The sequence below is a fragment of the Calonectris borealis genome, chromosome 4 (assembly GCF_964195595.1).
Source record: "Calonectris borealis chromosome 4, bCalBor7.hap1.2, whole genome shotgun sequence".
Taxonomy (NCBI): Eukaryota; Metazoa; Chordata; class Aves; order Procellariiformes; family Procellariidae; genus Calonectris; species Calonectris borealis.
In genome coordinates this window covers 36,871,920-36,886,984 of record NC_134315.1, presented here as the reverse complement: position 1 = coordinate 36,886,984, position 15,065 = coordinate 36,871,920, and the positions used below count along the sequence as shown (strand labels likewise).

Sequence of the window (15,065 nt, the reverse complement as noted above, 5' to 3'; positions counted from 1 at the left end):
ATGGTTTTCCATATTGGGGTAGCAGTGCCCCAGATTAAGATGATGGTGCTTCAGGTTGAGATGATGGTGCCCCATGTTAAGGCAACAGGGTCCCAGGTTGAGGAGATGGGCCCCCACATTATAGTGGCAGAGCTGCTGCACTGAGTGACATATCCTGAGGAAATGGAGGGGGAAACTGATCTGGAGGGCTTCTAGAGACATCTGACCCAAATATTTGGGGTTGGATCATGACCTTTCCCTTAGTGACCCTGATCTCAGCATCCTTGAATCTCAGTATAAGTATTGCAGAAACATGGATGAAACCTTCAGGGAGAGTTTCATTACTTCTAGCACTGATTAGGTAAGTGGTGACTACCTACTAGTGATCTGCCACCGGGAAATGGTACTGTCCTGTGTAAAGGTGGAAAAGGTTTCAGCTCTTTAGAAGGGGTCAGTTGCAATATCAGACCTTGGCATTCTTTAATAACAGTAATGTTACTTTTTAACAAAGTAGGAAAGAATTATGTGAAAAGAAAGACTTCTAGATTACTGATCCACGCATTCAAAATTAAAAATTCAACTTTACTTTGGCCCCATTGTTCATCATGAAAAAGACTTAATGACATGATCATATGTTTTTTTCCAAGCATACTGAATTCTGAGTTGAATAGAGGCTGTGCAGTCAAGACAACTGTTGTGTATATGGCCCTATTTCACTTGGCACATGAACACACACACACAGAGGCACATATGTGTGTGTGTGTGTGTGTGTATGCACATATTTTTAAACACATATAGTGAATGTGTCAGAACACAACAAGAAAAGAAAGAAAATCTCTTGATTAAGACAATTGAATGTCTCTATGTTAACTAGAGTCTAGTCCTACTTGTGCTACACAGAGTTTAATGGAGGTTCTGCAAATTATGTAGACTAACTTTTCATACTTGATCATATATTCCATTCTTATTTTTCTGGAACCTTACTCGACTCACTTGAAATGTTGAATAATCACAACTGCAGCTCAAATCAATGGAAGATGTATTTGGAAAATGTCAAGTGCTACAAAATGCTCAAAAAAATTTGTCTTAGGTACGTCACATCGGATACTAAATGGGTGCTTTTGTCCTTTTTTTTCTTGTGTGTCAGGTTCCTATCTGCAAATAGGCAAAATACAATACCATTGTCTCAAAAAGGTGTAGTGAAAAATAAAATCAGTTAATATTAGTGTAATTTACATATTTTGTAGAAATGTGGGCAACAAAATTAAGAGCTATCATCTGAGAGCAGTTCAGCTAATTTTCAGTAAAGGAGGAATGGTACCTAATGGAAAGACAGTATATGATCGTGTAAAGTCTGTATTGTAATGTCTTTATGAATGACATTCTTGTAAGGAGGAAAAAACTGTAAGTAGAAGTTTTGCAGTTGTAATATATAAACATTGTCTGCTTTTATAGAGACAGATTCTTTATATGGTTTCCACTGAAATGTGTCTGCATTTTATGTTTTCAATCGAGTCCAAAGCATCTACTATTGCAGGGAAGGTTTTAAAAGGCAAAAAAGGTTGACAATTTTGAGCCTCTTCATTCTACAAGCCTTTGAGAAATAATCACAATCATTTTCTTGAGTTTCTTGAAAGGCGTCAGATAAGATTTAAGATACTGAGAAGTATAACAGACAATTTCTTTTTCTCTTGCTCTATTAGCTAGGGTTCATGAAATCAAAAGCATCCACTATCCAGTAAATTTGTTTTCTCTCTTTCCTATGATTGTTTCTAACAGTTAGTTATAACTCTTCCATACCACCAGGTTTAAAAGTTCATGAGCACTTCTGGTTTTGTGACTGAGAGGCTTTTAGGAATTTCTATAAACTCTTGACATGACTGTAACTACAGTGTAGCACCACAGCGGTTATAAAAAAGCATGTAATTCATTCAAAGTTGTAGATATGATAAAATTACAAACTAAGTATGCGCTTTACACACCTTTTTTTGCCTATAATGTAAATTTCTATTTTAATTGATAAATAGTAAATTGCTAACCTTTATAGCAATGTGATCTGAGCCAGAAAGACTCACAAAACAGAAAGTAAACGTGAAAAAGCCTTTAGGAAAGTATTCATTTTAAGCTTATGTAAACATTTTAAAGGTGCAAATTTATTGAATTTTAAAGTTTGCAGTACTGTGAAGGTGAAAGTTTCAAGATTGTCACTAAAGACAGAGTAAAAGTATGTTCAGACCAGTGGGGCTTTGTCTAGGGTATGTTATAAATGGGTAAATTACACTCCTAGCTCAAAGGAAGAAAGTGAAGATGCTGACTCTTCCCCCAAATCAGGCATCATATGTGTTTTAAAACGAGATGAAAATATTCTTATCTTTGTAAGAAAGATATTTGCTGTAATGCTTGAATAAGGTAGAGTTTGAATTTCTTCTCTCATAAACTAGTTCCATGACTGAGTAAATAGTTTCAGAAAGAGAATAAAATAACGCCCAGTTCAGAAAATTGACCTCTGAAGTCCTTTTGTTTTGTACAGAAAAGTAATTTTTGAAGTACAAAAGGGAGAGTTCAAATAACACTGAGGTAAACTTGAAAATTGCCATTGACTTCAGTGGAGCTAGGATCTAGAATACTAGGAATTGTACCTCAGGTTGAAAAGTCATAGAATCTTATTAAAAACGGAAAGAAAAACAATCAAATATCTCTCTAGCTCTATGGATACACACTTGAGTTGATTTAGACATATCTAATTCAGGGTATGATGTGTAAATCCTAGCTAAAATTGGTGGGATTACTCATTCAGACAAGAAATGTTTTTGTGCATAAGTACTGCAGGACTAAACCGTTATTGCAGGTAGGTTTATTTTTTTGTCTTCCTCTCCACTTCTGAGAATTAATACACTAATAAGAAAATAATCTCTGTTTACACAGAACTAACAACATTACATGCTCTGCTTCAGGTTAATTTAAAAATTCAATTCCCTTAAGTAGTTTTGACAGAGGCCCAGGCAGTTTCCTGAATGCATTTGCAGTGGAAGGCCTCTACACACTTTGTCTGGTTTCTTGTGTGGATCTTTATTAAAATCCCAGAATAGATCTTGAACTCAGTCCAAAGCCCTGTATTTTCTGAAATCTTTGAGGAATAAAGTGTGTGCTGGGAGATGGATCTTTGCTTTTTGTTTTCTACCTGATGAGAATAAAATAACTCTATCGGAAACCTTCTGGCATGTTGGACCTTATCCAAAAGTTTTCAGACTCTGCAAGAATCTCTCTGTTGGTCTTAATGATCGACATATTGAAAGAACTTTGTTCCCCAAGCCCTTTGGTGAAGCATCAGGATGTTTTGGCACATGGTAGTTCACATGGGAATGGACTGTCATTGCAACAGTATTTTCACTATTATGGTGTGATGATTTTCACCTTTAATCACATTAGAGACATTACTTAAATAATCAATTTTGGAACTGTGAATGGTCTGAGCTAGCATTTAAAAGGTCTTTGTGCAATTTAATACCCACTAAATAGAATAAACTGTGTAATAAAATTATATTTAAGTTACTGTAAGGACTTTGGATCAGATTAAGGAGCAGTGTCTCTTTTGGTCAGTAACTAAAATGGGAGCTAAAATCGCTCCAAAACGACTTTGGGATTTTGAGAAGAAATACATTGCTATGCAAACCTCTAATAGATAAAGGCATGTATATATGGAGACAACTTTGTATACGAGTCAGGCCATACCACCAAACACTGTGGGTTAGGTTAGAACTAGTTCAGAAAATACTGCGGTGGAGTAAAACATTTGTTGTAACTTAGAATCCTGACTAGCTCCGTGCCTGTACTGCACATGCTTCCATTACAGCTCTGCACCATGAGCTGACACCCGGCCCACCGTTACAGTACAGTGTCAGGGCTGTCACTGAACCTGTTTGGACACCTGTACTGTTGATGCTCAGTGCTTTGGCTCGCTTAGTATTGCAGAAGCATGGGGAAGTTTGGTGTCTGGTTTTAAAACGGTGCTAGTTGTGCTCTTGAAGTTATACGGAAATGTAAATATTCACAAGATCAGGGCCTTGGTATTCATACTTCTTCGTCAGGCTAGTATCATTCACTTTACAGAAGTAACTTTTTCACAGAACATGAGTAAATCAAAAGGACTCCAGCCTCAGCACCAATAGCTGTTCTTTAAAAGATAACATTCAGGGCTATTTTGCACATTAAGACCGCCAGAGTAGTGACATTCCAAAAAGTGCTTCCCAGAAGTCTTGTAACCCAGAAGGTTACAATACCTGTAAACACTTCTACAGTGCTTAACTTTCTTAATGGGCTATCTGCTCTTAAAATGAAGCCCGTAAGTAAATGCTTGTAAATCCACTTTTGCACAGTCTGGCTTCCTTAAGGAAAGCATTGCCCTTTACTCCTACTATGAAGAGACCACAGCCTCCCACTTTGGCTGTGGTTGGTAGCTGCTATGAACCTGCAAGTTCAGAGGAGCCATGATTGCACCACGCCTGCACAAGGTGAACATGCATCCCGAGCACAGCTGAAATACGGCACGGCTTTTGCCATGAGGAATTTGTTCTCAGAATCTGCCACAAGCAGTTATAAAAAATCAGACCAGCAGAGGGAGGGTAGTAATGGGAGTGCTGGCAGGCTTCGTTTGGGGTAGTGGGGCCGGGTTTTGCAGAATCACTGTTGTATCATTTCCGTCGCTGTTCTCCCAACTTTTTATTTCTGAAATCCAGTTATTTATGGTCTCCCTTGGCTGACCAAAGGGGTGTAGGCAGAGGGGTACATACAGCGCTCGCTCAGGAAGGGGTCTGGACCTCCAAGATGCCCCAGGTCACGGCTTTGTCCTGAGCTCAGGCCAGGGCCTCGGTGCTGCAGCCAGACCATCCCGGGCCCCACTGTGCCAAGCCGCGGCCCGCAGCCCCCCAGCTCTGCCAGGCTGCCCGTGGCAGAGGGGCGCCCGGTGGCTTTCCGCGGGACCCGGCCCCACACCGCAGCCGGCGGGTATCCCCGCGGGGAGGCGCCTTCCCCGCCTCGTTTCGTCCGAGCGTAGTTGCTTCCGCTCCTCCGCGCGGGAACGCCTCCGCGCTCCGCCACAGCAGAGCCCCGCGAGGCCCGGCCCCCGCGCAGGGCAGACAAGCCCTGCCGCGGGGCGGCGCAGCGCGGCGGGCCCACATGTCCCCGGCTCGCCCGCCTGCCAGGCACCGCCCCCGCCTCCTCCCCTCCCCCTGCCGGACACCGAGCGGCGCGGCGGGGCCTCCCCGGCTGCCGCCACGGGGCTCGGCTCCCGCCGCCCACCGGCGGGCAACGCTGCCCCTTCAGCGGCCGCCAGGAAGCCGGGCATGAGCTCCGGCTCCCCCGGCGGCCGCAGCGGTGCCAGTGGCGGCGGCAGGCGGCGGAGGAGGCGGCGGAGGAGGAGAGGGGGGGCCCCGGGAGCGGCGACCTTCGCAGGGGGCTGCTGCGGCGGGAGATGCTCTTGCTCCCAGCGGCGCCAGGAGCAGCATGTTCCCCGGTGCCGACAGCGCTAGCAGCACGGCCGGGCAGCCCGAGGCGGCGGGGGCCGCCGCCCCCGGCCCGCTGGGCTCGCATGGTCCCGGCGGCGAGGCCGGCCGCCGCAGCGCCCCGGCGGCCGCCGCTGTGGCCGGCGGCGGCGGCGAGGAGGAGGAGGCGGCGGAAGACGAGGAGGACGAGGATCCCGGCTCGTCCCGCTTCGTGCTGGCGGCGGGGCTGGGGCTGCTGGCCGTGTCCGTCGCCCACCTGGGGCAGGAGCGGGCCGAGGCGGGGGGCGGCGGGCCGCCGTGCCTGGCCCTGCTGCTGCTCCGCCTCGGCCTCTACGCGGGCTGCGCCGCTGCCGCCGCCGCCCTGGGCACCCTGATCGTTGTGATGTGTCGTGGCCGCCGCCGCCTGCCGCCGCCGGACTTCGCCGCCGCAGCTTCGGTCCTGCGGGTCGCGGGGGTAAGTGGGAGCGGGAGCGGAGCGGGGCTGGCGGCGGCCGTGGCGCGCCCTCCCCTTCGCGCCGGCGGGAGAGCGGGGAGGAGGGGGACGGAGGTGGCGCGGCCCTCGCTCCGCCGCGGAGCGCTGGGCCACCCAAACCCGGTGTCCCGTTGTCCTCCCGGGGCCTCAGGAGCCTGCCCACTCTGCTGTTTGTCGGGGAAAGTTGTGCTGGAGGGTAGCAGGCGTACAGGAAAAATCAAGACTTCTCTGAGAGAGACCTTCGGCTTGCGGGAATGCTCGCACGGCAATTTTTTGTTGGCTGTGTCTCAAATCCTTTTCTGCTCGTTCAGTTGAAATGTCATTAGTAAAAGAGAGAGATGTGCTTAAAGAGCCAGCATAGTCTTGCTTAAATGCATGCTCTGAAGTTGGGGACTTTCAGATAGTGTTACCATAATGCCTTGAGGAAGTGCAAACGTGTTCTCAAACCGCTGCAGACCTCTATGCAAAAGACAAACATTTATTTTTGGAACATCTTCTAAAATGTACTAATTTATGTTCATGAGCTCTTTGTAGCGCACTGCTTCGTATTTTTTTTTTTTTTTTTTTTTTTTTTTCTGAACGGGACTGGTAACACAATGTATTTGGAGACTGAGTGCGGGTGCTGGTCAAAATAACTTTCCTCCCATCCATGCCTCTGCCCCCCATCAAGTCATCCAATGTTCCGGAGCTGCTGATCCTAGGCAGGCCTGAAAAACTACTGCTAGAGATGAGGATCTGCCTGCACTCCTGCTCTGCCCACGGGTCGCAGGGATGTGGTGTTTGACATCACAGCCGGTGACTCCAGTCGGGTGCCCTTGGCCCCTCACCAGTGAGTTGTGGACCTTAGTGGGGTGTGTTAGTACGTGAAGTACTGCAGCAGTAGACAGGACCTCCTAAGTGCTACTTCACTTTGATAGTGTCACGCAGGATACCTGAAAGTGCTCTGCAAAGAAAAAGGAGCATAATTTGTGCCACCTTGGCCTACAACCTAGCTGTTCTGGTGACCTAGTTCATTACGTTTAGAACATGTACTCTTCTTGCTAGCAGCAAGTAAATAATGCTGTCACTTCTGTGTTTCTGGGGCTGCAGTCGATGCAGCTGAATTTGCGGAAAGCAGAGGGTGCTGGCAGGGCAAGAGAACCTGTTAGAAATCACTTGCTGATGTAGTTGGCTGTCTTTTGTCTTGCCAATCAAATCAGCTAATGACCTGCAGTAGTGGTTTATTCCTTCGTTCTTTGACCTAGGGAGGGAAAGAGCCTGTGTTTGTGAGCAATACGTTTTTCCAGGCCTGCATTTAATGGAAACTGGCAGGACATTATTGCCAGTAGAAGGGATCATTTGGCTGGGGGTTGGGGACTTCAATGAATAATATAACTCGGAAAGGTGCATTCAGGATGTATTTGTGGCAGTGTATGTATGTGATACTTGTTTTGTCTTCTCGGTAGCCTTTTTTTAAATCTTCTTTGCTTTGAAGACTCAACATCATGCTCAGCTTTTTGAAGGGAGTGAAGAATAAATAGTATGTAAGAGTGTTAGAAGTGGGACATGGGGAAGTGAGAAGATGTAACACACAAAGTCAACAAGTGATAAACAGAAGGTACCTGTTCTGTATGCATTTTATTAAGTGGGTACAGCTAGGGATTGTTCAGCTGTTTTTTGTCGTAGGAATGCTGGCAACAAATGTGTATTAAGTGCATAAGCACCTGAGTAGTAAAGGACTATATGCTTTTGTATTTCACCATTCAACTGCCTTACACCAAATGGGGGGAAAAAAAAAGCAAAGAAAAAGAAGAAAAATGCATCAGTAATGAATTCCTGTTGCCTTCAGATTTGCAAGATTAAATATTTCAGTGATAATGCCGTAGCTCCAGCGACATTTATGTGCTGATATACTTATCTGAACATCTGGATGTATGTTAATTTACTTTTAGGAGAATGTATTGTATACATAGTACAACAAATCTTTATATAAACTTAATAACTGAAATCTCCCTGCTGCCACAATGAGGAGTAACTTTCAGATTTGTGAAACAGCCAAACAATGAAAATCGATTTAATTTGGGAAGCCAAAAATTGAAGAAAAAAATTAAACTTATTGCTCTCCTTCGCTCCCGCTTTGTGAAAAACGTAATACGTAAGCCCACTGAACAGGAGTGAAATTAGAACTGTCCAGAGAAAAATACAGTCACTTCAGTTACTCTACCACATGCACTTTGCTTTTGTGGTATGTTACTGCCTGTTTCTCTTCAAGATGTTCTCCTGTTGTGTCCATCCATTGGATTTGTATATGTAAATAGTGCACACCTGCTCTTGCTTTCTGTGGTCTAGTATGTGGTGTTTGGATTTATTGTAGCTCTATAGTATGTGTTCATTGTTTCAGAAGGAAATTGAAATCTGGTATTTAAAAGTCACTGCTAGAGGAGCAGTACCTGCTGCAGCCTTTTTTCCGGGATTGTTTCTCTACCCTCTTCCCGATTTGGTTAAAATTTTTCTTTCCTCTGTCATTGCACCGTTCTCAGAATTTAACCTGGCTGTATGAAAGGGACTGTCAAAAAAGGAGCGACGTATTTTACCCTTTCTATTTAGAAGCTGTAATTCCAGGCATTTTATTTGTGTTTCTCATGCCTTCAATTTACAGTTTTGTTGATTTCTTTCTGATGCAAAATGGCTTCAGGGCTGCAAAGCTCCCTGACATACTTTTTCCGAACACAATTTTGTATATGTTTAGCAGATTTCCTAATTGGTGCTTCAGCAACATGTAAGTGAAGAAAACAATAGTGTCTATATAGGCAGCATATAGAAATGTAGGCCATTCCCTAAAATGTTTATTGCAAAGTTTCCTCCATACATTTCTCTTTGAAAAATCTGTGGGTTTAATCTTTTTATTATACATCCTTTTGTATTTACACCACTTTATTATCATTCAGTTGTTAGTCTCCCATTTTTTATAGAGCTTTATGATTCTGTTGTCTTGTCTTTTCTGGGAGCCAGCAGTAGGATGACTGTAAAGCTAGAATTTCTTCAGCCTTGTTGCATCTTTTCCTCAAGAATAGGGAAGAACCCTCTGTTGGCCTAATAATTAAAAAAAAAAAAAATTTGTTTAATTTTTTTTTTTTTTTGTAGGCAAGAGTTAATGGCTGGCATCTTGCTCTGCGTGTGTCATATATACGTGAACTCAAAGCAGATAGGTTCATTTTTCATTCTTTGAGTGATTTTCACGTTGGGGTTAACAAATGAGGAAACGCTAAGTATTCAGTAGTAAATATTTACTCTAGTGGGAGTCAGGCTCACTTGGAAAGTGAGTGGGAGTACTCTTGATGGACTTCAAAGGGACTTGCATAGAGTTCTTTATGCTGCGCTGGAAAAAGGGAGGTTTTTTCCTAAGTTCTCAATTCTGCAAGCACTTACAATGTGAGTTTAGTGCTGTTGATTTTGACGGACCTGTTCATGCAAGTGAATAACTGGGGTGAGGAAGTGCTGTGTTGCAGGTTTGGACTTCAGAAGAGCAAGGTGTATGCCTTTTTTCATTTTGCTTGAACTTGCTACTAGAGAAGCCATCTTTCCAAATGTGAAGCTATGCTTTTTCCTAAATATTGTTTGTGTAACCCCTTTGGGACTTGAAAGGTGAAGACTTTCCGCTAAAGTCAGGTATCTCAGCAAGAGCATTTGAAATCTGCTTAGAACTGCAAAGCAAAGTGTGCAATTTATATGGCCATGATGAGGTGTGCTTTCAACATAGTCTTCCTGTATGTGAGAGCTCTCATCGCAAGGTGTATATCTGGGCAGTCTTCTGACTTCCACATAAAGCTTTGTGTTTCTTCCAGTGTTCTTTTATATTTTCATTGGAAAGAGAAGGGAAGAGAGGCAACTCATAATACTGTTAATTGAAGTACTTGCAGGCATTAATAGTATTGGTAAATACTTTCTATTGATATTGGAATAGTGGGAATTGAATGACACCTTGAAATTGTACATTATGTTATTGTCAGGTATTTTTCAGCACTTCTCAGGAGCTGTTTTAGGACAAGATTATTTGTGGTGGAGGACAGTAAAATGCAAGACAGCAAAAAGGCATGGTGACCCAATTGTACTTTTGTAAAAATGTCTGTCTCAAAGGGGATTTTTCACTTTTCAAGTATCAGTGGACTTGCTTACACCAAAGATAGCCATTGAAGAGACTTGCTATAACATGTGTCACCTTTTTGAATTCAAGCTTGTTCCCTACATGGCTGTTAACTTTTGTGGTTGTAGGGGAGATGGCTTTGACTCATATGCAGAACCATATGGGAGGGGGAAGGAAAACACATTTTCCCACATTTCCAGAGTGAGTTGTTTCTCTGCCAAAAAACCTGGCAGAACAGAGTTTTCAGCATAGTGTTTTGACTCTGATTCAAAGCAAAACCTCTGAATTATAGAGAGTTGGGTTATCAACTTAATTTAAATGATGCAAAACCCAAGGATTAGTTTAAGTGCAGCATTTTAAATTCAGATTAAATGAATGATACTCTGTATAGAGAATGATCTACCTAGGCTGTCTGCAGCACTAACAGAAAGGTAATAAACGTGTTTTTTTTCCAACGAAAAGGGTACACTGATTCTAATGTCCTGGTTTTAGTTTCCTATAATTAACAGTTGCCAATGATAGAGTATTTCTTTAAAACTCGGCTCCTGACATATTTGGTCACTCTTTTTCGCTGCTGTTTAGTAGCTCTCTGTTTTCAGAAATAGTTTACTCTTACTTTCTGGCCTTGAGGGAGACATGTGACCATGTTTTGTGTTCCGAAAGGCTTGTTCCATCCTTGAACGTGGACTTTTTGTGAATCTGACATTAATGGGAGGGCAAGGGTAAATCTTTTCTCATTGGATCAGGTAATTGTTGAAATCTCTGGGTCCTGGAAGATAGTACTGTTTTTTATTTAAGCCGTAGGAGGATGAGCAGTGAGATTATTGGAAATGGTCTGAGTGATTCAGATGGGATAGCAACTTAACCTAGGTCCGAGTATCTGCCATGGTATCCAAGCTGAGTGCTCTGCTTTTTTTGAGGAACATAAGGGAAGCAGAGAGAAAGGACACACAATTTCATTTTCCTTCGCTGTTGGACTTTTGCCATCAGATGAAGCTTGTGAAGGTAAGCTCGCAGGAGCTCAGGCAGCTGTAGGAAGTTGAAGGTTTGCCATCTGTGGGCATCAATTTCAAGTGTGATGCAAAGCAGTTCTTGAGGTAATGAGCAGTTTGGAGTAGCTGTGAGGGAGAGGAGAAACTTCCTAACTCCTTTCAGTCTTGGTCTTTACATCTAGTAAGGCTTCAAAAGTATTTATGGGGTTTTTATCAACCTAAAGCTAAACATGTTCTATGGTCTGTCTCATTCGCTGGTCTATTAGGGAATATTGAGAGCTCTGATATTGCAGGATTTTTGCTGTTACTTCTGCCAGTCATTACAGTCTCTGCGTACTGCTCTTCTGTCATGCTTGTTTTAGATCCTCTTGGGCTTGCAACCAAATATTCTGATGTACTGCTATTCTTTTAATTTATCTGTTGTTTCTGGATTGAAAGGAGAGGATATGTTTAAGTTTAGTTTGTTTTTAACAGAACTGAGAGTCTGATGCTTTTGTTCTTGGTGCTATCTCTCATATAGGCAGGTTAACAGTCAGCTTTTGATGATGCAGGTGAGTTTACTACTAGGCAAGTCCTGAAATTAAAATCATGAAAAGATATTGTAGCACTGCCTACCAGTTTCAGGGATATTTTAAAATTTTAAGAGAATGCTGCATGAATCTCAAACGTTCAGTTACAGTTCAGTGGGGGCCTGTTAACTTTGGGGCCTGTAGTTTGGACATTTCTGCTACAGTTTATTTTTAGGGATCTGTGGAATATCTGTTACCCTTAGGTATTTATAAGCTTTTTAAAGTTTTTTTTTTAGGACTGCATGCATTCATTACTTGCAGGCGAACTTTGAAGTGATAACTTTATTCTCACAGGAGACTGATCTCAGGATATGAAGTGTTTTTCAGACTCTGTGTCTCACTTATTTGTCCCATAACTCCTTAGCGGTGAGCAGACTTAGTTTTCCACACAGCCTTTTATTCATCATGTATATTTAGAGATTTCTTGTCTTGTCATGCCACCCCTTCTGTTTCCTTCCATTGTATCCTGTGTCGTCTTCAGCTCTGCATTGTATTATGCTTGACATTTAATTTTCTAAACATTGTGTAGATTGACATTTCGTATTTTGCTCTGAATCAGGCTGCTTTTACCTTTGTAGGGACTGCTTCTCACTTGAAAAGTGTTTTATGACTGACAACATAACTAGGAAGCTAGTTCATTTCTCCTGATAACAGAGACATGCTGAGTCAATAAGAAAGATGGGTGGTGGGCTCATTGGGATCTTGCTGTCCAAGTCTCTGGCAGGGGAGTCCTAAAGGTGGAACCAAAACCTCTGTAAAAAGGTCAAGAGTGAAAGCTGCTTGCATTCAAGATATGTTTTGGGATTGAAAATACTGTTCATGTGTATCAGAAACATTCTGAAAACAAAATCTGATCCAGTTCCTTTTTATTGCCAGGTCCTGGTTCCTTGTGCTCTGCAAAGGAGAGCAGCAAAATTTACCCAAGGAAGAGGCAGTTATGTAGAATACTATATCCTTTCCCAAGCTGCCAATTGTGTAGTCATAAGGGGAACAAGTTTGTGTTATGTCCATGGGAGGTTTGTATGACCAGTCATTCTGTACCATTTTTCCTCTATTAAGCATGCACAGTGAAAGAGAACAAGTTAATGTTAATAAAATTAATGATGACGATTTATTCTGCATGTTTTGTGATGCTCTGTTAAAAAGACAGAACATCCTACCTTTGTACGGTGAAAAGTCATGTGGGAGGGAGGGTATAGCAGTAGACAGCACAGGAGTTTCTCTCTGATTGTCAAGCTGAGACTCTGCAGTTGAGGCATGAGTCTGTGCAGGTATTTCTGGCTTACCAGCAATTCAGTTTTCATAGCTCTTTTAGGCCTTGAAGTATAGGCCATAAGTTCTTGTTGTCTGTTTTTACAGAGGAGGAGAGTGTGGAGATGTTCAGTAGAATGGGGCTGTGCATGTACCCTGAGAATTCACGTAAGCCTTTATTTTGATGGTGATATTAAAGATCCCAGCAGAGAATAATGCTGTATTTCTTGCTGAGCAGAAATTTAAATGCCAACTTACCCAGTATTTCTTAGCTGTAGTGATGGGAGTGAAAGTATTACCTGAGAAAAGTTTCATTTTCGTATTCTTACCTGTCTAGTCTTATATGAAATCTTAAGTGAAGGAAGTTCTGCCTTGATTATAAAGTTTTTATACCGCTACAGTTTTATCAGTTTTGAACAGGGTACATTTAAGATAGAAGATCCCCATGTAATAAATACAGTTTACACATTCCAGAAGCTACTATATTAGTGGAAATAAGATACGCTGATACTATAAAATTGTTATTGTGATAATGATTCTTAACATAATAGGATTAACATGCTTTAAGTATGTTGATTTTTAAATTGGTAGTTATTATATGTAGTTATTATATTAATACCAATTTAAATTGGTATTAATATATGTAGATTAATGCTTAATGTGACACACGTATACTTGCTTTGTAATCTAAAATAGGACTATAGGTATTAATTAAAAATATTAACTCTTGTGAGTAGAAGATTTATTTTTGCGTCATAAGTGGAAGTAATATTTACTACTATAAGAAAACATCTATCCAGATCAGTTAAAGCTGAATTTGTAGAGAGTTCAGTGAAGTATTATTTGAAGCTGTGACTCTTTATCATCAAAGTCCCGTCTGATGTTAATGTGTGTTTTACAAAGAAAAAGAGAAAGTTAATAGGGCAGCAGTGGGTGGAGCAAGTAGCTATGAGTAACTGGATAGTTCTTGTATGCTGAATTAGATGTAGTCTTTGCCTTTTAGATCAGTGATTAAACTGAGCATCTCGTGCACAATGCCTATTTATATTGTGGGATCTGTCCTGAGCTCTGTTCTGGTTTTGTTGTAATTGAGTTAATGTAATAGAAATAATTGTTAATTTTTCTCTGCTTCGGGCTTTAATTCCATGGCAGAGCAAGTCTGCATGTGGCGTGCCTGTAGCAAGTGCCTGGCTTTCTGCTGTTATTAAGAATTGCATTTGATGACCGAGTGTTGCAGATGGATTTCTTGATAGTGGAAGGTACTCCTGTGTTCTCCGTGCTTTGCCATTTATTCAGTGTAGTTGTTGAAACACCTTCTTAATTCTTTATTATTTAATATTTATTGTTTTCTTCAAAACTAATTTTAAATTACTTACATTGTTTAAACCAATAAATGACATGGACTCAATTTTTGCATCTGTAGGAGATTGAACCTAAGACAAAATTTCAGGCTCAATGCCAGCCTTGGTTTTTTTTTCCTGGGCCTTTCCGACTGTTGTTGTCTGCATCTTAAATCATTCTCAAAAGTATCAAACAATGAGTATTATTCAGAAGTCTCTAAGAAATACGCACATCCTTTTTTCCAGCCTGTAAACAAAGTCAGAATTGGGGAAAACTTGAACTGTTCAGGAAACAGGCCTCCCTGTTTGTTAGCAACCTCATTCTTTGCATGTGCTTTCCAAACGTGTTCCACCCCTACCCCTTCAAGTCATTTTGTCAAGCCTTATTTAAGTTTCAGTCTGGTTTCTGCTGTTCTTGAACAATAAACTCTGCAGAGTGGAGCCTGATTTTTTTGGGGCTAAGATAGTGGAAATCAGGACTAATGGGGAACATAACAGGTTTTAATCAATATAAAAGAGCATCTAAGCTAGAGCTTTGACTGTGTTAAATCCATTTACGAATGTGTTTGCCTCAGGATTATGCCAACTGTTTCATGAAATGTAGCACTGTTTTCCTTTAGATGAGCGACATGAAGAAAAAGGTGAAAACATTCAAGTCTAGGCTTTCTAGCTGAACCTGTTCTCTGCATACATCCTCCATCTGACTTGAAGCAAGCGTGGGAAGAAAATCTTCCAGTGAAATCTGCTGGATTTTTCATTCTCTGAGCTGTTAGAGCTGACTTTGGACTGTGAATTTTCTGAAATCCTTCTGTTATCACAGGTGATGGTAAACCTATGT

The 15,065-nt window shown here is 42.0% G+C and overlaps 1 protein-coding gene across 4 annotated transcripts in view; it reads left to right on the top strand.

Moving 5' to 3' along the window:
• The first annotated feature begins 5,631 nt into the window (after nucleotides 1-5,631).
• Nucleotides 5,632-15,065, top strand: part of SNX25 (sorting nexin 25) — an 89,974-nt gene continuing 80,540 nt past the window's right edge. For 3 of the 4 annotated variants that reach the window (XR_012673502.1, XM_075149236.1, XM_075149237.1), the window contains exon 1: nucleotides 5,751-5,934. Coding sequence is in view for 3 of the 4 variants with exons in the window: in XM_075149236.1 (XP_075005337.1) it covers nucleotides 5,863-5,934 (72 nt within the window). In the remaining variant the exon portion in view is untranslated. Of the gene's footprint in view, nucleotides 5,935-15,065 lie in introns of all 4 variants that reach the window. The other variant, XM_075149235.1, reaches the window with a different exon arrangement.